The sequence below is a fragment of the Erithacus rubecula genome, assembly GCF_903797595.1.
Source record: "Erithacus rubecula genome assembly, chromosome: 9".
Classification (NCBI taxonomy): Eukaryota; Metazoa; Chordata; class Aves; order Passeriformes; family Muscicapidae; genus Erithacus; species Erithacus rubecula.
In genome coordinates, this window is record NC_136660.1 from 29899351 (window position 1) to 29924722 (window position 25372).

The 25372-nt window shown below is 42.6% G+C and overlaps 1 protein-coding gene across 4 annotated transcripts; it reads right to left on the minus strand.

The window, feature by feature from the left end:
- Positions 1-34: 34 nt before the first annotated feature.
- Positions 35-20488, minus strand: RGS10 (regulator of G protein signaling 10). 4 transcript variants are annotated; one of them, XM_079312618.1, is made up of 5 exons: positions 20385-20488; positions 15101-15204; positions 13607-13693; positions 6710-6853; positions 35-3327 (listed from the first exon to the last, which is right to left on the minus strand). In XM_079312618.1, exons 1-5 carry the CDS (start codon positions 20431-20433, stop codon positions 3181-3183), a joined length of 531 nt encoding a protein of 176 aa, XP_079168744.1. In that variant the 5' UTR covers positions 20434-20488; the 3' UTR covers positions 35-3180. The 4 variants fall into 4 exon arrangements, with proteins under 4 accessions (XP_079168744.1, XP_079168743.1, XP_079168745.1 ...); XM_079312617.1 differs by having other exon boundaries at positions 15086-15204; XM_079312619.1 differs by lacking the exon at positions 20385-20488 and adding an exon at positions 19428-19579 and having other exon boundaries at positions 15086-15204.
- Positions 20489-25372: the final 4884 nt, after the last annotated feature.

The following is a 25372-nucleotide window of genomic DNA, read 5'->3' on the forward strand; positions in this document are numbered from 1 at the left end:
TCAGAACATAAAAGAGTTGCCAGCACACAGAGTTGTGTATTTGTAGAATATTTTTAATTTTTTAGCTGAGAAACACAAAATAGGGTAGAGTTTAAGGCATGCAATTTCTGTTGCTTGTTTTGTGTGCTCATACCTTCAGTGTAAGTTGTATGAAGAGGAGTAGATCCTATCTTTAATCTCTACAAAAAGCAACTCTGAGCACCCACTTACAGCCTGAGGTTGGATGCAATGTTTACAGTTGTTCCTGGAATGAAGGATTTGCTCCCAGAGACACAGTTCTTTTTCTGTCTGTGTGATTTGCTCTGGAGCAAGTATCACCTATTTGCAGAAGCAAGTTTGTAATAATACCAACTTTCCCCACACATACACAAATTGCAGTTACAGACATCTGCTTGCATGGTTTTAATTTAATTGCCCTTTTACTGAAAAATACAGATAATCTAATGAATAGGAAAAACATCTTTGCTTTGTGCACATTGCAAGTCTACTTGTTGGTGTTGTAGAGAAATCAAACAAACCCAGACACCACAAAGAGAATGGTGCAATCAAATTTTTACCTCTGAGGTAAAAGAGCAGCTCAAAGATTAAATATTTTGTGGGTTAAGGTACATTAGGTTAGAAACATAACAGCTATTAAAATAAATGTCATAGGATTAGGGATGCTGCTAAAACATACATTTCCATTTCAGTAATTTTTGTCTCCTGATAGTGTAAAGCACCTTTGTGCCTACTCATGTGGGGCAACTGCTCTGAGCAAGCAAAGGCAGAACCTGATAGGAAATACATTGCCAAGGAAAGTGCTGCTCACAAGCAGCTACAAACTTATTTTCTCTCTTTAACACCCTACCTTTGTTCTTAAGGCTCCTGGTTTTATTTTCTATTATTACCATTTTAAAACATGATAGCCAAAGAGTCTTTTCCTTTGCTCATGCATTTTTTAAATCAATATGATTAAAAATGAATCTGCTGTGCATCCATGTGATGAATGTGGTAAGAGCTTGTTCTTCATTTTTCCCCATGAATGTCCCCATGCTGAATTTTTCAGTATCACCAAGATTAATGAAGCAAACACTGGGAAAATACAAATCCCAGGTCCTAAACTGGTTAGGCTGCCCACTCCCAAGGGCTTCAATGCTATCAGAAGTTCTGTCCTCTGCTGTGGCAGGCATTGAGAGTTTGTTATTACAGTGGATTTTCAGAAGAGGTAATCCTGAGATTACAAGTAGTGGCAAGTCCAGAACTGGATGGTCCCATGTCCTAGACCCCATCAGAGAAAACAAAAACAAAGGTTCATGCACATGTTTAGTTCATTCTTATTCAGTAGAACATTAAAATACAGCTTAAGCATGAGGTCAAATACCACTGAAAGTGCCTGAAGTAATATGACTTCACCATTAAATCTTTTGAAAGCATGAAAAGAGCATTAACTCAGTGCATAAGAATTACACCTTACAACATGCATATGGAGGCATTGACCTCTTCTTTGTTTTCCTAAAAATGAATGGGGCATGGAGCTCTAGGGGAAGAATCAGAACTTCCATCCCCACTTTTAACTAGGGAAAAGCCCATAATTTTCTTTACACAATAGCTGCAAGAGTGGCTCAGAGTTAAAAGAAGTAATCAAGTCTACCAAGTGAGCTTGCATTCCAAAAAATGACAAACTAGACTTAGATTTTAAACATTGATGGTGACAACAATGTATGAAACATATCTGGCCTTTCTGACAAAAAAAAAAAAAAAAAGTAGAAAATGTTCAAAAGCTAACTGTGCATTTAGATTAGCCAGCACATAAACAAAAGTTCAAGACAAGCAGTGCAAAAAATGGAAGAGTAAATAATGAGAGAGTGGGAAACAGCCAGACTACAGCTGCAAAGCTTGTAAATAGAGCAAGTAGCTAATACACTTTCCCAGTTTAAACTGCAACTTAGTTACACTGCAGTGAACTAATCAAAAAATACATGAACACACGAAAAACTCGATGCCAAAATGTGCTTTGCAGTGCTGACACATTCCCATGGAATGCTCCTTGGAAATGTCTTTCTCTACCAACCTTTGATTGCACAGGGCAGAAATAAATTCCCCTTGCTCTCAAGCTTGATGTGAGAGGGGCTGAACCCCAAAACCAACTCCCTGCTCCACTGCAGCTCTCCAAAATCACAGCTAGGAAACCCTGAAACATTTGACTGGGGCAGACAAAACTCGGCAGGGTGACTTTAGCAGAAAAAATCGAGTAAAACAAAACCAGATTTGGTTTGTTGGTCCTTTGCCAAAGCACTGTGCTGCACAGAGCAGGATTGTTCAGGAGACCTGGGAGAGAGCAGATGCTTCCTGATAGCAGCATCTGATGTCACACTGGTGTGAGGGACAAAGCCAAGCTTTGCTGAGACCAGTGTGCCCTGAGAGGGATATTTTTATTTATTTACTATCATTTCCTAATGGCAGTTAGGAGTTCTTCAGAGATTCTGTCTCTTTTAGAGCCTTTGTCCCCAAGGGAATAGAGGTTATCCCATCCTCTGAAGAAGGTGATTGTCTACTGCAAAAAAAAAAAATATAAATAAAAACGGGGGAAATTTAGGAGACACAAAAATGAAAATCATGACTAGGGAAGTGTTTTGATTCAGCAATAAAGGCAAAGCAAAACAGACATCACCCTGAAAGAACAAAGTCACACAGGAAGGGATTAGATTCTACTGAGCTTAACCCTGAAAGATGCTGTCCCTTTATGATTAAATTTACTGTGAATGACTCACCCACAAACTAATGTGAAATGCACTTCCCAACTGCTTCTCCCAGCAGTTCAGGATGTAAAAGCTAGTCCCAAATAAAAATTACAAGGAAAAAATAAAAACCCAACAACTCTATCTCCCATTCCTCATCACCAAGATGCCTCACAAAAGAAAATACAAAGAATTGAAAGCATTTTAACTCATGAAATAGGGAAGGCAATTCATGCTATGGAGGAATAGCTCAGCCTTTTAGCTGGGAAACAGTCCTTCCATGTGTGCTTGCTTAATAGCTATCATGCAAAAAACAATTAGTCACTCAAGCAATTAAGAAGGTAAGTATCTCCTAAAAAGATTTTGAGCTTCCCAAGCCCTAAATGCAACTGCTATAAACCTAGACTGTTCCTGAGTGTAATTTCCTTATTGTATTGCCTCTCCTGAAGAGATCCATTGTGTCTCATGTGTTGTAAATTCTTGATGCTCTTTTGGCTGCAGTCTGAGCCTCTGGTGAGTTCTCCTCTTGTTCCTCACTCTTCTTATGGTTTAGGAATATGTCTGACTTCAGGAAGCGGCTGTAGCTGTCATATTTCATGAGATTGAATATCTGGGAAGAGGGGGAAAAGAATACAAAGCAAATGACCTCAGCAAAATGAGATTTTAAATGAGAAGGATGAATTAATTCCAATGTACTGTCATTCTGTTTGGGCTAGAGCATTATCACAGAGCAGGACTTTTTTAAAAAAATACACTTCCAACTCTCCAGCATGCAGTAAATTATATTGTGGTCACTGCTTGGCTATAATGTCCACATTAGTTTAAAAATCAAATTATAGTTTTCACAATATCTAACTTTGCACAGCTAATACTGAAGGTGAGAGGTGCCTTGGTCAGTGAGGAGGATGATCAGATCCTCCTGGCAGGATGTCTGGGAGGCATTCAGAGGGACAAAGCAGAATTTTGAGGAAAAGAGGGACCTTTCATGCACCTTTGTGATTGCAGTGACTCCTGGATGCTGCAGAGTTGCTCATGCAGAGCACTGGATAACTAAGGAAAATCTCTGAATAATTTACACAAATACTGAAACAACTGGTTTGGCCAATGCTCCTTAAACCTGGTGCCAATCTTCCCATCCTTCTTAGACCAAATGCCAAGACTGGTCTCAGGACAGACAAGAAATGCTGCAGGAACCTGCCACAAAGAGCTGACCTGGTACAGATGTATTTTGCCAGTTAAAATGTGGGTTTGAATTGCTGGTGGATTACATTTGTGTAATTACACTTCTCACTAGGCCAAGAGCTTCTCACAGCCAGCATGGAAACATGAGGTCAGCCCCAAGCACAACTTTTTTCTCCCAGGGCTTCAGTTCAGGCTCATCCCTCAGCAGAACTGCTGCTCTTCTATTTATACCCACTGCAGACAAAAGAAAAAACAAACCTACAACTCCTTTGGAGTTTCCTGAAAACAAAAGGGTTGGGAGAGAAGCCTGGATGTCAAGGTCAGGACTATATTTTGCTTGGTCTTGAAACAGAGGGGAAGGGAAAAAAAGTAAACTTCAAAACTGTATTTGAGGGAAAACCAAAGCCAGCCTCACCCTCAGTCTATTATTTCACTGGTGGAGCCTCTCTGAGTCATGTTTCAGGGCTGATTATTTTCTTATGATACTCAGAGTAACTGAATTTCCAAGACAAATTTCTGGATTCTGACCTGCAGATGTGGCTACTCCAAGTGTGGACAACTCATCTTTACCTTTACAGGCCTCACTTCTAACTGATAGTACAATCAGATACCACAACTCTTTGCTGAGAGGGAAAAAATGCAAAAATAAATATTAATTTAAAAAAAAAAACCCCAATCTCAAACTCCTTTTTCATTTCACATCTTCAAGGAACCTGGATAGATACAGGCAAATACCTAAAACTTGACTGTTCTTGTCTGTGCATTTGCAGAAATAGCTCACTTACAAGTAGATTACATGGTGGATTTTACTAACCACTGTTTACATATTTAAATATTTAACTTCATGTCTAAAAGTGTGGAAATATTATTCTTTATGGTGCATATTGGAATATGAAAAAAAAAAAATCCCAAAACACCCACTCTGTGTAGAGCATGATTTTCAGGGTCTGAACTCCTCCTGAGTTTAGCAAAGTCAAATTACACCTCCTGGCACTGACTAACTGCAACAGAATTAAATTTATCCAACCAGCTCAAGGGAAAAAAATTGTAAGGCAGACATTTCCTGTTAAAACATCATGCCTGTGTTAAGAACTTAGACCCCTCTGTTTCTGATATCACTCAAAGCATCTCCCAGGGAGAAAGAGCACTGAAAATCAAGATTTTCTGCAGTCTGGTCAGCCAAACACCCAGAGCAGAGTTCTTAATCATGTGCCAAAGCAGAACCCTCTGTTCCCCTCCCATCCTCCCTCCCATCCCTGCCTTTGTGGAGCAGGAGCATTTACCCCACAAGCATTCTAAGCACATGGATTTCTGTGAACCACTCAAGCACCACTTAATTCAGCACAAACAAATGGCCTGGGGGCAGTTTAGGCCATCCCATGAGCAGCATCCCACACCCCACCAGTGTCCCCCAGTGAAACCAGCAGCTCCTGGAGAACTGAGCCCATGCCACCAGCCCTGCTCTACACCAGACTGTGTCCTTCCAGCTCTGCCTTTTCCCACTTCAGACCCCCAGTGCCAGCAGTGGTTAACACTGCTCTTCAGAGAACAAATTACACCACTCTTCATAACTTTATAAGGATTGAAAACTGGAGAAGACCATAACTCTTCTGAGCCATTATCTAACAGCAATAAACAGTAGCTTCAAGCACTGGAAACTTGCAATGACCCATAAATGCTCTGCATTTGTTTTTAAAAGCTCACAGATTTTCTTCCCACACTAGTGGGATTCCTCTACCACTAGTCCAGTATGTTTCCAGTTCAGGTATTATTAATCCTTGGCTCTTTGTGCATTTCATTGATAAAATAGCAAATATATTCACTCCAGCTACACTCTTATAGTCACTCACCCTGAACTGCAGTGCTTAGATCTACCAGAACATTTCCTTCCCTTCCCCCAAGTCAGAACTTTTTTCATCAAAAACTGTTTCTTCACATTAAAATTGAATTTCAGGTATTTCCACTGCTAATGTCTTGGAATCTGCCTGAAAAACAGCAGAGTCTTTGCTCCTCACACCCCTCCAAGTGACCCAGCCAATGTATGCAACACCTGATTGAAATGGGCTGAAAACACTGTTTAAATCACTGTGCTGCTTCTCCACATAAGGAAAGAGCCAAATGGAAAATACAGGTAGTCCTGAGGATGGTACAGGAATTAAAAATAGTACTGCAAGTGCTGGAAAGCTGCAGATAAGAATGACTCACTTCATAACTTATGCTTTGAAATCAGCTAAAGATCAAGAAAATTTACCACCTAAAGACATGCCTGCAAAATTTCTACCAGACCTCTCAAGTTCTTTAGGGAAAGGCAAAGCAGAGACCAACTCCTCTAAGTCTTGCACGTTACAGAGGAGGAGGGTTTTCAGAAAATTGTGTTATATTCATATAAATATAAATATCAAAGCAAAGTAAAATGAAGAAATTTGAGCTCTCAAGGAAACCAGTGGCAACTACAGAAACAAACATCAGCAATGACTCAGAACAAGTGAATACACAGGAAAACCAAGGCACTGAGTTAGTCAGGGCAATTCTCAAGCAACCCACACAGGAACCCAGGAAAAAACTCCAGCCAGTTTTCCAGGAAAGTCCTGAGCTGGAATTAGAATGATTGTATTGAGTCTCTTCACTAATTGGCTGTAGTGGGATGGGGCCAAGAGCCTGGAATATCTCAGAGAGCTGCATTAATATCTCCAGCATGGAAGCAAACCAGCTGTGCTTACCTGCTCAATCCAGGCCATGGCTAGAAAGCAGAGTTCACTAAAACCAGACAAAAATCACAGAAACTGTGTTATTAGAGTAAATAACCTTACCTGGTCCTGGAGCTTCTGAAACATGAGAGGGTGAGGTGTCTCCAGGATGGTCTCACTCAAACGGGACTGCCCTTCAACATTGACTTGGGAGGAAGCTTTACTGGACAGGAAAGTCATGTAAATCTCTTTAGCTTTTTCCTGCATCTGCAAAAGGACATTTAAAGAATTATTGGCTGTGGGAGTGTTCTCTGTATCAGGTTTATCTTGTTTATATTCATTTGAACACCTCTGAAGGCCAAAAGCTACACTGACATCAGTAAAAGCTGCCAGAATTCAGCTTGTAGGTTACAGTAGGTTTGAATCTCAGCACACAGTGTAAAACTGCTCAGCATCATTTAACTACACCTTGTATCTGCCTTTGGGACAAATGCTTTTCCTAACAGATCATCAGTGTGGGCAAGAAACCCAGAGGAAGAAAAACTGGGAACTTAATACAGGAAAAATTCAGTGAAGTTAATGTATAACCCATGATACTGCCAGATAACATTGTCACATCACACACTTTGTCTAAACCATTGCCTCAGAGCACCAGCTCCATGATTAAAGAAAACACCAGCAGCTTGGCTAATTGGCAAAGATGGGACTCTCAATAGACTCTGAGAGCTGATAAATAAGGGTGTGACCTGCATTTGTTGGTATTTGCCCTGATTTCAGAGCTCTTCCCTTGTCAAACCAGTAACAGAATTACATCTTGACCCCACCAGCATCTTTAAGCTTCAAAGCAGTGAGCAGCCACAATCCCCTGAAGCTCAGTGAAGGGCCCTTAACCAGATGGTTGGATAAGAGGAAGCCAGAGAGGGAGAGGAGAAGCAAGGCAGGCAGGAGCCAAGCCCCTGCTGCAATCTGAGTTGTGCATGCTGAAAGCAGCCCAGCAGCAGCTGCTCTGGGCCATCCCCAGCCCTGGGCACTCAGCAGTGTCCCCAGGGTACCTCTAATGAGCAAGCACAGCACCAGCTTAAGGGCTGTGCCTTGGATGGCAATAGGGCTTGAAGAAGGAAGTGTTTAAACCCTGCCCAGGAAGGAGTCTCAGAATTATTTCTATGTTTTACAGCTGAGGTGCATTTACACTTGAGGGTAATCAGAAGAAAAGCTGCATGTGTTTGAGCATTCAGGAGACCTAAAGAGCTGGGGCTCTCTCACTGCTCCAGGGGACACCCATTCTCTAGTATTCCTTTTTAAAACTCATTATTCATCTGGTGGGTAGAACATTATGTGTCAGGTGCATTAGGTCACAATGAACTGTTTTAACAATTTCCAACTTGTTTCACAGCTCAGGGAGGACTGGGTCAGCCACTTCTGTTCTAAATGAGCAATTAATCCCAAGGATCAAAGGTGTGACTGCTACAAGTGGCAAAGATGTCCTAATGCAGGCACAGTAAAGGAGCCTTCAGCTATTACTGCATCAGCAATTGCATTGCCAGTTCCACCTAAATGACTTTTGAACCTGCTGTCCAATTTCAACCATACCTGAGAGAGGGGCAAAGGACTGAGAAAAACAATTACCCTCCTGCTGAGTCAATGGGAAATCAGCAAGAGAAAAGAAAGAGGAAAAGCAGCACATACACCAAGGGAAAAGCTGCAGCATGTGCTCAAAAGTTGTCTGCTCTACTTGAGCTGCCAGGATGCTCTTTGCTGCTGGCTAATCAAGGCAGATGTAGCTCCTCACCAGCCCCAGCACAAGGTGCTGCTTGCCCAAGGACACAGGAGCAAGCTGGGCACTCCAGAGAAAGAGCAGAGGGAGGCTTGAGAGGAAACTCAAAACTAGAAGTGACTGTGAGGAAGTTTAGAGAGCATGGAGAGGAACAACAGGACTGTGTGGGAGGCTGGTGAAACAGGGAGGCTCTTTGGATTTTGTGAGGAAGAATAACAAAGAAAGGAAGTGAAAGAGCTGTGGTAGGGAGAGGAGGCCATTGCAGAGAGAGGACCTGGCTTTACAGCGGTGGGGAAAATGGAAATACACAGCTGAACGTTACAGGTTCTGCTGCAAATAGAACTGTTCTTCTATGTCTTTGCTTCAATAGTACAACAGCTGATTAACTACAGCTTATAATTTGCTTTAAAAAGAAAGAACAGTTAAAGCTGCCAGTGTGCTCATACACCCCCCAAATGTCACTCAGGCAGAGCCAGGTTCAGGTGGAGGAGGCAGAGATTGTCCCTGCTCACTCTGCTCTGCACCAGCCTGAAACCAAAGCCTCAGCACAGGGGACTGTGCTCTGGAGCAGCTCTTCAGCTGGGATCTTGCTCACAGGTGGTTATTGGAGGGTTTCTGGCAGCCCCCATTCCCTCTGTGTGTCCCCAGAGTGTGTGCCAGATTCCCTTTGGAGCCCTGAGCTCTGCCTGCAGCACCCCCCTGGCTGTTCCAAGTGGATACACTTTTCCTTCCCACTTCCTTTCCCAAGGTCGAGCTCAGCTCCCAAGCATGTGTGGCTCCAAAGGAGGTGCCTGGGAGCCCCAGATGTTCCTGAGAGCAGCTCCCAGCACTCCAGCTGTGCAGCACTGCCAAACCCCTGCTGCATTCCACATGGCAAGCAGCACAAGAAACTCCTCAATGCTTTGTTCTGGAATCAGGCACTACAAAACTTCAACATGGACATTTTGGTGGGTTTTAGCAATAGCTGAAAACATTCCCCGTTGTTGGAAGCATTTATTACAATCTGTAATTTATTTTTGAGGCTCAGCTGCAAAAAGAGAAACATTTAAACCCTGGGAAGCAGCACAACTGACATGTTGTTTGTTTCATTAACAGTCACAAATGCAACAACATATGACTAACTCCAATAAAATATTTGAAGTTAAATTTTATTCCCTTATCCCCACCACTCCCATTTCAGTAATTAAATACACGAGGGCCACATGGGTGGCAGCAGAGCTCACTGCTATGAGTGGACTTGACCCAATTGCTCTCTCAATCTTCACTAAACATTAAATTTGTATTTTAATTTCAATTTTAAAGGAACTTTTCTGTTGGTTGGGTTTTTTTTTTTGAGCTACAGAGATGTGTTTTGAGCTGAGGGGGAAGTTTGTGCCTTCCTGCTAGAAGAAGATGGGCTGAACCCAGTCCATGTAAAACCTGTCTGCCTGCTGCCTTGCTCTGCAGCTGCCAAAAATCTGCCCTGCTCCCTGGATCATCCACTCTGATGGAACTGCAGCCTGTACAAAACCAAGCACTGCCCCAGGCTGGCAGAGAAAGGATTACAATAAATATCCCTGGCACAATGGATGCTCAACCCCCTGCTCATGTGGTGATCTTTGGGCAAGTTTAAACTGACCAAGTAAAGCCCCATGTCAGTGCTCTCACTTCAAGTAATGAAAAGTTTATCTCTAAAAAAAAAGTTTATCCTCTAAAAATAGGGGGAAAGAAATCCCATTCATAGAATCATGGAATGGCTTGTGTTTTTTAAATTACTTTAAAGGTCAGGTACTTCCAACCCCCTGCAGGGACAGGAGACATCTTCAACTAGATCAGATTGCTCAGAGCCCCATCCAGCCTGGCACTGAGTATTGCCAAGGATGGGGCACTGATCACCTCTCTGGGAAACCAGTGTGTCACCATCCTCACAGTAATGAATTTCTTCCTTGTATCTCATCTAAACTTGCTCTATGTCAGCTTGCAGCCATTTCCCCTGTCCTGTCCCTCCATTCCCTTGTCCCAGTCCCTCTCCAGCTCTCTTGGAGCCCCTTTAGGCACTGGAAAATCTCCCTGGAGCCTCTGTTCCCCAGCCTGGCTGCAGAGCAGAGCAGCTTCAGCCCTTGGAGCATCTCTGTGGCCTCCTCTGGACTCACTCCAACCTGGGTTAAACTGATATCAGCTTCATGTGACCAAGAGTCCCAGTGCCTATGAGCTAATCTGTGTGGGAAACCAGTTTTAAGGAGAAGAAAATTACAAAACAAGTAAAAAACTGATTTTAAGATACTGTGCACACAATAGAGAGATGCAAAGGGATTTCTGCAAGAGTCACTTTCAGAAGAAAAATCCATGCTTCATGCTACCATAAACACTGGAAAGATTTCTATTTTTAGTGCTTTTCCTAGCTTTGTAAATTATCTAAACAAAGCCACCCATAAGCAGTAGCTACAAAAACTTACTGTAAGTCTGTGTCATTCTAAAGCACATTTATTCAGTTATAATAACTTGGGCAACACCAGTCTCCAGGCTGACCATACTGTGGAATGACTGGTACTGAATAATTAACCTAAATAGAACCTAGTTAAGTCTCTGCCCATTCATCTGGCAATTCATTGAAGGATTCACCAAGCTCCTATCCCTGTATATCACTTTCTGTACTGACATCCTAAATTAGCAATCCTAAATCAGCTAAAAATATAGAAACTATTTAGCAAGGCAAAATATGATTATTATCCCACTGAAAGTGTGGGACTTTGCACAAAAGTCACCTGACTGGTTGTTCTTTCCTCAAGACTTTATGTATTCGTGGACCTTAATGAGGGAGGGAAGCAGCTGAATACACAAAACTGGAATTACTAAGTGTTACAAAGTTCACAGTCAAATTGAACATTTCCCTCCTCTTGCAAAAAGATAGTATTGTTGTATTTTCATGGATTTATCAATACCCAAAAAATACTCACAGCTAAACCCAGGGAATTTTTTTCTAGTGCAAAACACAGGATATTTACAGAACAAAAACTCCCCTACCCAAAAGACATTGTTTGGAAAGACAGGGAAAGTTTTGTTGTTGAAAAGCTGCTGGGAAACCCTTTTAGCTGACAATATATGACTGATCCTGAGAGGAATCCTGCAGTCTGGACACAGCCCTCTTACACCTGCAGTTTATAATACCTCTCTTAGCCCAGCTCTCCCATCTGATTGCTGTTCCTTGGCATTTCTGATATTCCTCCAAGCACAAATAATCCCACAGCACACTCCTGGAAGAGCTGCAGCCCCTGGCTTGGACAGGAGCACTGTGTGCTGGTTTAAGAACTGGCTGGATGGCCAGAGAAGGATGAACAGTGCTGCAGTGCTGGGACAGTCACCAGTGGTGTCCCCCAGGTCTGTGCTGGGGCCAGCCCTGTTCAATGTTTTTATTGATGACATGGATGAGGGTGTTGAGTCTTTCATCAGTAAATCTGCAGACACTGAGCTGTTGGATGGATGGGCAGAGTCCAATGGGATGAAGTTTAACAAGTCCAAGTGCCAAGTCCTGCATTTTGGCCACAATAACCCCCTGCAGTGTTTCAGCTGGGGATGGTGGGGCTGCACAGTGCTCAGAAAGGGACCTGGGGGTGCTGGTCAGCAGCTGGACACGAGCCAGCAGAGTGCCCTGGTGGCCAAAGCCAATGGCCCTGGCCTGGATCAGGAATGGTGTGGCCAGCAGGAGCAGGGAGGTCATTGTTCCCCTGCACTCACCCCTGCTGAGGCCACACCTGGAGTGCTGTGCCCAGTTCTGACCCCTCAGTTCAGGGAGGACATTGAGACACTTGAGGAAATCCAGAGGAGGAAACAAAGCTGGAGAGGGGCTTGGAACACAAACCCTGTGAGGAACAAATGAGGGAGCTGGGGGTGTTTATCCTGGAGAAAAGGAGTCTCAGGGGTGACCTGATCACTCTCTGTAACTCCTGGAAGGTGGCTGTGCTCAGGTGGGGTTGGTCACCTCTTGATTGAACCATAGGACACAGCCTCAAGATGCATCAAAGGAAAATATAGGCTGCATATTAGGAAAAATAAATTATGGAAAGAATAATAAAGTACTGGAATTGTCTGTCCAGGGAGGTTCTGGAATCACCATCCCTGGATTTATTCAAAAAAAGGTTGGATGTGGCACTCAGTGCCATGGTCTAGTTGAGGTGTTAGGGCATGGGTGGGACTTCATGATTTTGAAGATTTCTTCCAACCTTGTGATTCTGTGATTCATTTGGAAGAGGTTTAAAGGGCATTTTCCCACTCTCACCTCTTCATGACACTAAAAATCTGCTCTTTGACAATAAGAGCTGCACTCAGGTAAAAAACATAAATGCAGGATTCAAAACAAAACCAAAAAACTTTAGGATTCTGACTCTCAAGGACAGGAATACTCAGAGTTTTGAAACTACCTAATTTCATACTCACAGAATGAGCTCTTAAAGAGCAGATAAACTTGAAATTTCTCAATCAAACAACAAAACAAACAAAAAAACAGACACAAGCAAACAAAACATGGTACATATTCTAGGCCTGACTCTATGGGCTTCAAAGTCTAAATGTGAAAGTGGATCCTGTGCTCCTGGTGGATCTAAATGTAAGCCAAGATCCAAGCAGTGGAAAAAACCAAAAAACAAAAAATAAAAACAACAACTTATTGGAAGTGCCTGGTTGAAAAAATTTCCAATAGAATATTTCCTACTAAAATGATAGAGCTGTCATCAAAATGAAAAGGCTCTGCAGGTGTACATCAATTTGAATAAATATTTAAGCAAAAAGGTTTAAACAGACTCCTTTTGCTTTGTAGTTTGTAATTTGATAAGGCAAAATGTTTCATTTTGGTGCTGTAAAATATTTTTGTTTGGGCTATTTGTTATTTTTATGTTTTACTAAGGTATCACAGTGGTGTAAATTTCCATGTAATAGCTGCTATGCTCTGAAAAAGTTCTGAATGAAATATCTTTGTATTTGCAAACAAGATGATGCAACATCACTGAATTAATAAAACTATTGCTACTCCCTAGAAACTACAAAAAGTTCAGTTTTCAAAACATGGGAAATTTGACAATTTCAGCACTTTGTTTTGATTTGAAATAGAACCAGATTTGTTTCCAAACAATTCCACCAGGATGATTTTAGTTCCATTTCTTCAAATATACTTATTTGCATTCACAAAAAGCACATTATGCAACAGAGATGTTTTAGCTCCAGCTCTGCTAAGTAAATTTTGTTGACAAGTAGAATTTATTTAGGAAACATACCTGCTTTTTTCCCTGTGTTTTCTTAAATTCTTCACATGCTAACCAGAACAAAACGTTTTCTTCACTAAATTCTTTCTTCAAAAATTCCTAGGAAAGAGAAAAACAAACACACAGAGGTTAGGATCCAGTTTCTCTGCTGTTTTTCCCTCTTCCTCCTGCAGCTGTTAGAACTAGAAGCTGCCTACAATTAACTTTACCATGAGTTTACCCAGCCCAGTGTCACATTTATTGCATCTGCAGAGCTGATATTGAACACTGATTTTCTGCACTTTGAAAGCAAATTCCAGGAGGAGGATGGGCTGCATCTGATCTCAGACCACACCAGTAACTAACAGGAATAGTTTCTTTAGTCTTCCTTAAATAACTCGAGCACTTTTACAGCCACTGCTCAAAGGGAAATCCAACAATATATGAATTCATTACCAGGTGAATAAAATGAACTATTTTAATGAGAGTCACAAATCACTTGGGATTCTCATGTAGTATCTTTCTGACTTTTGTAATCAGCAAAATCTCTACAAATAAAAGTGTTTCTAAACATGAGCATCAGTGGCAATAAATTCACTTAAACAAACTCAAGCAGAAGATGTAGCTGTGCTGTCCGTGCTGCTTAAACACAGCACATTCCTCCAAAAGAGAGGCATGCTTTAAAAGAGAAAATATGTACATTAAATTAATTTATTAAATATAATGCTTGAAACTTTTATAGCTCTGAGATCATCAATTTTCTCTTTTTTGTTAGAAAATACAGACTAAATTATGCCAGGAATTAATCAGCACCAAGATGACTTTTTAAATTTTAATTTAATTTTTTTTTTTTTAAGAATTTTAAATCATCATTTTGCAATTCTTTTAGCTCACTTTTCAAACCAGTCAGGCAGGAAACCACTTTATCCCAGTGCATTTTATCAGTATGGGATGGCAAAAGCACTTTCAAGTAGGCAGTTCTTATTCTTACATCTAACATGGCAAGAAGGCCTTGAAACACCAACTCACCACCCTCACCTAATTAAACTTCAAGCCATTTTCAGCTGCACCAGCCCACACTTTGTAGTAAACTGAAAGGGAATATTTTCAGTGGAGCTGCTAAACACAGAGCAAGAGCCCCAGAGTGATCAGAGCTCCTGGCAGCTCATTGCTTAAGGACAGTGTGAGAACCCAGAGCCCAGTGATAAATAATGCTTGGCAGCAGGGAGCAGTGGCTCAGGACTGCAGTTTATCCAACAGGAACTTGTTAATCCTTGCAAGAGAGGATGGATCCCTTTAGGAAGGTGCAGACAAAAGTCTTGTCTGTGCCTTTTGAGCACAGGGTGCAGTGGCAGGGGGCAAAAGGTGCCACCTCAGAAGCTCTGCCAGTGGCACAGCTCTGCTCAGAGCACATCTAGAGGGGTGTGTGCCTCTGTTCTCTTCATGCTGAGGCTCATCCTGCTGTGAGCCTGAGTTCTGCTCTATGGAAATATCCATATTTAATATATCCACCCTGAACCGTTTCACTCCCTCGGGGTCCTCCAGGAGGCTCTCCAGGGATGTGGCCCATTTTGAGGTTCCTTTCAAGGTCTGGTGGCTGCTGCTTGGGTGGCCCTCACCATCATTTATCTCTGGGGGAAAAAAAAGAATAAAATGAAAAAAACAGTATCTTTAGAAAAGAAAAGTATCAGTCACATGGCTGTCTCTCCCATTTCCCCCTGCACTCTTTAAAGGAAACACCATGAAACTGAAAATAAACACACACATATACAGACACTTGAATTCTGTTTTGCCTGCAAGGGGAAAAAAATTCCTTATAGTCACATAATTCATGAGCATGTAAGGAGGCACTGTCACTGTTTTATAGGAGCTCAACCCCTCCTGCCAGGGGAGCACAATGACCACAGGCCCTGTTTGGCTCTGGTACTGTCCACAATTTGGCTTCTCTAAAGGAACTTCTGGTCAGTCACACATGTGAAATTTATTTTTCAGAAGAGAATCATCACTGAAAGCTGGATGCTCAGTAAAAGCAGAGAGAGAAAGAAAAATAATGGTTGGTTTAGCAGGAGAACCAGTCCATGGTATTAACCCAGCCCAATGGGAGGAAAGACACCCAGGGGAAGAGCCTAACTCCAGCTGAGTCTAGTTTTGGGCAAGAGGCTGATTTTACTGATTGTTTCCAAGTCCTGAAATTCTCCTTTTATGAGGTGTACTGAACTGTGCCCACATCTGATGTGCCAGCCAGCCTCCTCACAGACAGGAAAGATGGAATACAATTTCTATTTTCTCTACCCCAGGAACAAGTGCATTTCATTCGAGGCTGGTGATGGCAAAAAAACCTGTTTGCTGGCTACACTTCAGAAAACCTATTACTTGAAAAAACTCCAGGAATGCTATTGTTTATCTGAAAATCTCTAAAACAGGCATAAAGTGCTCAGCCTCCTCTCCCCTAACACACAAGATGCCCTGGGAACACAGGAGGGAAGTCAGAAGGATAAGAGCTGCACTCTAGGTCACTCTGCACTGGAGAGATGCACAAAACTCTTACTGTAACAAGTAGAGCTTCTATTTATAACTCCTTAATTTCTCCTTACCAACTTACTGGAAATCTGGATCTGGCTTAAGCTCTGCTTTAAAAAAACCTTTCTCTCACCCTGAATGTAATCTTCACTCAAAAATCTCTCTATGCAGAAATACATACATATATATATACATATATATATATATATATATACATATATACATATACACTAGCAGATGCCCTTTTCAGTTGGTGACTTTAAATAATGCTGAGGTTAAAGCCTCACAGAATATTGGCTTGACAGCAGAGCCTGCTGAGCTGTGGTTGGTAGGGACCTGTGGAGTCTGTCTGTTTTACCAAATGTTCTAAATGAATGAACATCTCTTCTGCCTTGATAGGGGATTTTGTTTCAGAAGCTCTCTGCTAGTTTAAAGGTCAGGAGCCAGAACCTAAGATTTGTCTCCAAACCACAGCTGCAGCCTTCACATGTGACAAGAGCACAGCGAGTCACCACTGCCTCAGTTTACCCCCCTTTGCACAAAAGGATGTGGTTCTAGATTAGCACTTGAAAAATTTATTTTAGAAACCTGACTCAGAATATCTGGGCATCTAATCTCAGTGAAATCTGTGAGATTTGAGTGGGAATGGCCAAGTGTGCTGCAGCAGAAGAGCAAGCCCTCTGAGGAGCTGGGCTGTGTTGTGATGCTCACCCTGGAGGGGGGTGGCAGCTCTGTGTGTGCAGCTGCTTCTTTCTTTTCTAGCCAAACCTGAAGTGGACACACATTATTACTTTGAAAAGCATGTGTTTCAATAAGCCAATGCAGACCCAGACCCTTGAAAACCTTAAAAAAATAAAATTCTGGTGAGCAAAGGTCAGAGTTAAGCCCTTCCACAAACCAGGATCCATCAACCTGCTTCTCTTCTGCAGCTTTGACTGATCTCCCATTTTACTGCTGGCCATTCTCTATCCTCTCTGATCACTTTCCCCATCTTCCTCTCACTTCCAGCCTACACAACACACCCCAACTCTACCCCTCCATTCATGTTCTGCCCCCTCTCCTCCTGTCAGCCTCCAAATCCTGCTCTCCCTACTCCTCTTTTCTCTCAATTCTCCCCCTATGGCCTTAATAGAACAAAATTTGGTTTTGAAGGGAGGACTTAAATGTCCATTCTGCTAAGACTTGCACAGGACACTCTTACTCAGTTTATTTTCTCACTTAACCAGGTTCCCACAACCCAAAAAGTACTGTGGTACAGAGACAAGGGCTGTCTGTCCATTGCAACCCCCCCATTTACCTCTTGCCTCATTTATTCAATTGATTCCATGCATCCCTTGCCTCATTTATGTCCCCAGAGCAGAGACTGTGGGGTGTCTCAATCCCAGCACTGCCACCCCAAGGCTGGGGACACCAGGCTGAGCACCAATTCCCATGTCCAGTGTTCCTCTGCAGCTACCACAAAACCAACATAAACCATCAACATTCCCCTTCAGCACAAACATAAGTAGGCTGCACGTGATGGTAGGAAACACCCTGAAATTTTACAAGTCTATTAAAACTGCTGAATATTTTTATTATTCCCCATTAAATATGCCATCACCAACATTCATTCTAATACAAAAGTGACCCAACATCCTCCCAGTCAGGATCATAACTTCCCACTCCACGTGCAGGTTTCATGTAGCAGATTTAATATGAGGTTTTCAGAAATTTTTTAAGAGTTTAAAAGACAGGAAAGAGGTTTTCCCCAAGAATTACTCCAGAAACTGATCCCCAAATCCATCTTCATTACTAAATTTACCTTAAAAATTATACTTTCACTGAAGTGCAAATTAATGAGTCTGAAACAATTCATTGGAGGAGGCAATACAGCACTATAGTTACATGAATGATCCTTCTGACACCTATTTATCTCTGATATTTATAAAAAGATAACCTTCTTCTATTAAAATAATCTACTGACAAAGTTAAGTAATATGGCCTTGGAAACAAAAAGCTTGATCCCATTGTTTAACAAGAACGAAAATGTACATACATTTGTATGATCATTTAAATGAGGAAGGCAGACATTTGCTGTTACTAAAAACTGGGAGATAATTTCGTGCATCACAAAGGGTATTACAAAATGGCAGTTGTCCCACCAATATTTCTGTAAAAGTAACACACAGAGTATGCACCAGATGATAAATAAGTTAACTACATTACGGTACATTCATTACATTATAATGTGCTAATTAAATTTCAGAGCAGAGCTTGCTGTCTTTTCCACGGGTTGGAAAGCCAGAGGCAGAGAAAGGCACGCACAGCAGAGCACAGTTGTAAGAGTTTCTGCTGAAGCAAACTTTCCAGTGAGTTGGAAATCTGCTTCAGAGACAGCACAGCTCACACCATGTGCAGGGAGCAGCCAGCTGCTCCTACCCAGGCAGCAAATGATTAAGTGCTTCTTTTAACAGCACCATTCTTCAGAGCACTCCTCGCTAAGCCAGCGAACAGGCAGTTGCATTATCTGGAGTGCTGTTTTAGAGGAAAACCTCGCAGGAGCTGCCTTCCCATCACACAATGGCACTGCAGCAGCAGCCTGTGGATAAAGGCTCTTTGTGCACAGCGGAACGGTAAGTGCAGCACTAATAGCGCCGTAATTATCAGCTGAAGAGTGCTATCAAAAATGCCAAATATTTGCATCCTCCAAACAACTTGGGCTGCAGTCCCAGGTCCATCAATATATACAACTTTTCAGGGCAGAACTCACAGTCCTGGCCCTTGTTTTTGACCAGCACGAAGAGAAAAAACCTATGGGAACCCATGAAACGGAGTGATTCAGACGCGGCTAATTGAGTTAGACATGCTGATCACTCTGCCTTCCAGAAGCCTTCCCAAGCTGCTGCCACTCTCCAGCTGTTGATACCGCGGCCTTTGTGGCATCATATCGAGCAGCACAGACTCACACCCTGCACAGAATCCTGCTGAACACATCCCTTCCCAGCGCCTGTTCTGCCCATCTCCTTCCCGCACACACCTTCTGCATCCCCCAACAAAAACACTAACAGTGACAAAAGCACCGTGCAAACAGCACATTCCTCACTCTACATTTAACCACTAATGTACAAAAAGAAAAGCTGATTCCATTTCTTTTTGAAGAAATCCACTTGAATCATAAATCTACAAGCCACGAGCCTTTATTATTACTTTTAAAGCACTCTGAATACCTTGTCTTGTCCTACAGTCACCAGAATTCCTACCCAGCAACAATCACCAGCCTGGAATTAATAAATTCAGGGTATGAAGCAATGGGAAACTTCATAAGCAAGCAGCTGAAAAGGGAAAATTCCCTTACTTTCCATGTATCCAAGCGGATGAATCCTCTCACAACAATTCTTTCCTAGTAGCAGCTGAATTTTAGACCTTTTTGCTACAGCAGAGCTGTCCTTCACATGTGGGGGATGTTCAGAGCATGAGGCTCAACATCCTCTTTTGACTGTCTCTAGCAACACATGGCTACTGGATTCCACTTTTAACTATAAGGAAGGAAGCTAAAGGGACGTTCCTCTTTTGTAGCATCTCTGGAAGTGTTCACCAGACTTAAAGCCATTAAAACACCCCCTCCCTGCCTGTTCCTCTCCAAGAAAAAAACCCAACCAAAAAAAACCCCAGAAAACCCAAACAACTCTAGACAAAGCTCTCATTTGGCTTTTCTTAGAAAGACTGCAACTTCTTCCTGCATATCACAAAACACAGTGTTATTTTCTAGGATTTGGAGATTGCAACTGTTGCCCCAAATGTCTCAGCAGTGACAGATATCAGACATCAATCCTCGGAACCGACAGACTCGCAGCGTCGGGGATACAAAACAGGTTACAGCGCCTGTCTATGGAGAATCCTTGCTGTCCTACATTGTTATCCCTTGGAAATCTCCACTCCGGCTTGGAAAGGCAAACTCCTCAAAGTCAATGCGGAGTTGGAAGCACGCTCTGATGGGCTAAAGACCGCCTCGGCCCCGGTAAGAGCCGCAGTTCCGACCGAAACTCGGCGGCGGAGGCAGGACCCGAGCCGGACCCGGTTCGCTCTTCCGCGCTCAGCGGGCAGCGCCCGCTGCTCCCCAAAACTCGCATCCCCGCGGGCTCGCTGCGGGCTCCAGGGGCCACCGAGCAGCCCGGCCCCGGCCCCGGAGCCACCGAGCAGCGCCGGCCCCTCCCGGAGCCAGCGGGGCCCGGGACCGCCGTGAGCCCCGCGCGTCCCCCGGCCCGGCCCGGCGCTGCCGCTCGCCCGGGGGTCGCCGCCCCGTCCCCGTTACCTGAGGGCGGCCGCTTCCTGCTGAGCCGGCTCACGGCCCGGTTGAACATCCCGGGCGCCGCTCGGCCCCGCTGCCGAGCCCGAGGGCGGCCGCGCTGCCGCCCCGCCCCGCCCCGCCCCGGGAGCGGCGCCAGCCCCGCACCTGCCCGGCGCCGAGTGAGCGCCGCGGCCCCGGGGGCTGCGCCCCCCGCACCCGGCTCTCATCCCCGTGTGCCCGCAGCCTGCTCCATCCCTCCTCCAAACTCCTCCCGGCTCAAGCCCGCTGCTCCTCAGTCTGCTCCTGGGATAGCACTGTCCCTTTCTAATCCCCATCAGCCACCCTCCTGTCTTCGCTTCGGCACCTTGGAGCAGGTGCAAGGAGCAAAAACATTTCCCAAAGGAATGCTGCACCTTCATGAAATTATGTCCTGTCTTACCAAAACAGGCATGCCAAGGTTTTTGTGGAGTGACTCCTTTGCTCGTCCAATAATTATTTCTGAACAGAAAAGCATAATTTGCATATTTGCAATTTTAACAGAGATACTTTCACTTTCAGAAATAACATTTTCCACCAATGTATTTGTTCAAAAATACAGCGTGCGAGAAGTTTGTGTAATTCTGACAAAGCTGCAAGCCATCAAACAGACAATTACCTCAGCAAAACAGTAGTGGGAGGCAATGGGAGCACTTAAATCCCACTGGAAATATCACCAATACACAAAAAAAATCACAGAAACCACTGCTAACAGACAAGTCAACAGTTGTTTTATTTCCACCTCAGCCAAATCCCATCCTGAACACACAGTTACATATTGCTAAGAAGCTCAGTTCACAGAGGGAACTTGGATGGGCTCCCCATCTCACTGAAAATTATGGATATTTTCCACTTATATGCACAAGGCCAAGATCTCATTCCTGGGAACTGGTGACACCAGAAGACTGAACACAAAAATCAATTTCATCTGTGCTTCCAAAATAAACAACAGCACAATACCTTCCAGCTGAAGGGATTGGCCTGCACCCCCTGGACCTCTGCCTTCAGCACCGGGGCCAAAAGCTGTTAAAAATTTCTTTGCTTTTAGGATGGATTAAAAAAATAAGAACGTTTGCTGCTCTGCTGAGGGAACTGCTCAGCAGCTGCACATGGCGCTTCCAGGCAGATGTGCGAGACAGACACATTTGGGACACAAGTGGAAATTCCGTGCAGGCATCAGAAGAGCAGGGTGTCACACAGGGCACAGCCGGGAGAGGTAAAGCACGTGGAGAGGCATACGGGAAAGGAGCAGGGGCAGGGTGGGGGAAGACAGCTTGCACATGCACTTCCCAAAGCTTTTTTAGTCATATCCACCAGTGCCAGGTACTCCAGGCAGAACATTTACACCGAAGCAGTACAGACACCACCAGATTTTTTCTTTCAGAATCAGGTCACAAAGCCCAGAGTTTCTATTTTAAGTCTTAGGAACTCATACTCCTAGGACAACTACATCATCTTCAAGTCAGTGTACTGACAAGAAGTTATTGGATTAGCTTTAAGACTAAATGTCAAGGATTTGGGGCTGAGGTAATACTAAGAACTGTGAGAATGGTTGGAGGTCGGACTGTGCACATCCAACAGACCCAAGAGAGCCCAGCTCCTCGTCCATTCATGTAACAGGAAACCTGACCTACAGATCTGTTACAAATTGACCTTTACAATCCAAGACATTTTCGGTTCCTTTCCCCAGTTGATACAAATGTTTCTAAGATTTGTTCCTGCCCCTTTTCCTTGAAAGTACTCCTGCAGAGGCAGAATCCCAGGTGGGCACACCAGTGCCTGCCCTCTCAGTGTCGTGCTCCCGAAGCTGCTCTGCGTGTCCTGTTTTCATGTTCAAGATCCAGTGCTTCATCAGACATAATGACTTCAGGAACTTCTCCTTCCAGGTGAATTCTGTGGAGATTTTCAGGCACGATTCATTTGCTGGTTTTGTTTTTTTGTTTTTTTTTTCCCATTCTTTTCCACAAATAAGCTGTAATACCCATATATAGAAAATTATGATTTAATTCAAACTCTGCCAGTGTCCTCATGCCACGTCTCTATGTTTTTACATTGATTTTTATACCTTGCATTATAGCTTTTCCTTAATTTCACAAGGCAAAATTTCCCTTAAAAATGAACCCACACAGGTGTTTCATAACCTCTGGCTGCAGCCCCAGCAATATAGAGAGGATGGTGTGCTCTGAGTACTTACCACCTTGTTGCACTCACACCTATGGAACTGGATACCATTTAAACTGAGACCTGTTCAAATACTCAAATGCCCTTAAAGAGCCTCCTCCTGCTCCATTCTGCACCTGCATGACCTGTTAGCACATGGTGTGAGAGCAAGCCTCGGGCTGCTCACCATCCCAAATCAGGGCAGCTTTGAATCTGGATAAAGTTCAGCAAATTTCCCACTGACACTGGCAGGAATGGGTGTGAGTGTGTGTAGGGGGAAAGAGAATGTGCAAGACACCCAAAAAGGCAGACACACGCTTGATAATGTGATTTCAGACAAAGATTCTATTTTAAAATTTGACTTGTATTCTGAAGAGTAATTTTACTTAAATTTAAATAGCTGGATTTGAAAAGAAATGAAAGGAGTTGTGCTTAGCTGTTGCCATTGCAAAAATCTATTCTGGAACATGCTGAGCTATGAATAACACCACAGAAAATTCATAAAATGCACAGCTCATTTCAACACCAAATTGCAGTTGAAAGACTCAAAATTAATCAACAGACTATGAGAACCCCAACTCATGATTTAAACCTGATTTCATTTACATCAACATAATGCAACTGATTTCAGTAGAGGTGGAACTTACTTATGTGATTATAAGAACTTAAAATTAGATATGTTAACAATGAGGAGAGGAGGCCTTCAAACTTGCAAATTCTCTTTTCTCTACAAAAAAATCCCAGCCCTTTAAAATCAGATTTTAGACTTTAAAAGCTTAAGAGCAGAAAATAAGACTAGATACTGTACTGCAAACTAAACAGTGGCCAGAACAAGGTATTTTAATCAAGAATTCCTGCTCAAAAATCCTACTGTTCAGAGTACCACAGGTTCAATAAAAGCAGGGTTCAAACTCCATCACTGTTCATCTTCACATCTTGATATTCATGATGGGTTGGCAAACATGGCTTGGAAAGCTTTTCCTTCCACACCAGCCAATGCTGAAATGCACAGAGTATCATGAACCTGCAAGGACTCAGATTTATGAGGTTTTAACCTAAATGCTTCAGCACAGTTTTCAGTTTCACTGCAAAGCAATGAGTGACCAGCTGCTAGAACACAGCACTGTGGTTAACCTTGGTCCTTTCAGAGGAAGCAATGGCACTGGATGCTAAGATCTGGGGTGGTTTTTCACAGTTCAAAGCCAAGAATCACTTTTGACTTTTATTAACCCTAAACCAACAAACCATTTTTAGTTTCAAACCAAAGTTTGCAATTCTTAGCTAAATGTAGTTACTGCCTGAAGATTCACAGACACCAGAGTAAAAGACCAGGTACTAAAAGGTTTTAATCTTTTTTTAGTAAGATATACACAGAGTAAATCTAAGCATAACCTTCTGCAAGGTACACAGCATAAAACAGCCTTGAAGAGAATTCCTGTAGAAAATTATATTCTATTTCAGGCCTGCCTAAATAAATCTGGGGAATTTGTCCAGCACTCCTCACTTTGAACTCACAGAAAGCTCTGACTCACTCCTTTGTAATACTTTCTAGTATAAGGAGGTTCACAGGGTCAACTTTAATCCCTAATCTTGTAGAACATTCCTCAGTACCTCCAACTCCAGCAGCCTTATGTGTGCCAAAATACAGACTGCAAAACTCTGGCAGTGAATTCAAACATGCAGAAACTGAATTACAGGCTGAGTAACTCCAGTAGTGCTCCTACCTTACATTACTTACACCTATCTCTCTTCATGATTGCACTCAGAAAAAAAACAAGACCAAGTGTTTCAAAGCTTGACATTTAAGTGTGATTGATTTTTTTACAATTTTATGCTCTGACAGGGAAGAAAATGTTTCATTAGATTAGTATTAAATGTGTATTTAAGTTTGATAACAACCTTACTGCTAAACCACTCAGGTTTTTTCTTCAACTTTGTTCTATAAAGGATTGTATTTTCCTTTTATATTGCCTTTAAATTTCAAAGGCAAATGCCTTTTTTTTTTTTTTTTTTTACCTACAGTACTTAAACCCAGCTTTGAGAAAATAAAGCAGCACCATTAATTAGGTCTTGTGATGAAGAACTGCAGTTTTCAATAAGAAATTTCACAGCAATAAAACTCTTGACTTGGTAAAATATTCATATATTCAACTAGAAATGAAATAAGAAATCATTATCAAAATCTTAAAAGCATTCTAAGGTCTTCTGGACTACACACAGGTAGGACTGACTGGGGAGTGCAGTAAAGAAAACCCAGCTTTTGTGATATGTTCAGTCTGGTATGAACCTGAAGATTAAAAAAAAAAAAAAAAAAAAAAAAAGATACTTAACACATGCTTTTAACACCCATCTATAAATATTAAAACAGGTATACACAGCAGAAATCAAAGATTTTTTCCATTACAAGGAAATATTAAAAATGATACCTGAGGTATAGGTCAATGTGATTCTGCTAAGAACCAGATGCAAAGACAACAGACTTGTCTCCTGGTGCATGAAAAGCAAGTACAGCTCTGTTGACTAGAAACATAATTAAAGTGAGAAACACAGCAAAACAGGGTGTAGAAAATGAGCCATGCATGGCCCTGACAACAACTGAACCAGATCTCACAATTCAACTATCAATAGGCATTTTCTACAATTAAATAATTACAAAGGAATGCCTGTTTCTACAGCCTCAGTGCACTCAGACATACCTGGATCCCTCTAACAAATACCTTGCATCTTGTCTTCCTTTTACTCACAAGTCACAGACAGGAGAGACTCCAGAAATCCCTTTCAGTAAGGTTTTGCTGTAGAAGCATTCCAAGGAAACA

Coding starts and splice junctions, on each gene's coding strand:
- RGS10 (XM_079312617.1), bottom strand. CDS start 20,433: ATGTTCAACCGGGCCGTGAGCCGGCTCAGCAGGAAGCGGCCGCCCTCA. Junction 15,205..20,384: donor CAGGAAGCGGCCGCCCTCAG/GTAACGGGGACG, acceptor TTTTTCCCCCAG/AGATAAATGATGGTGAGGGC. Junction 13,694..15,085: donor AGGGAGTGAAACGGTTCAGG/GTGGATATATTA, acceptor TCTCTTTCCTAG/GAATTTTTGAAGAAAGAATT.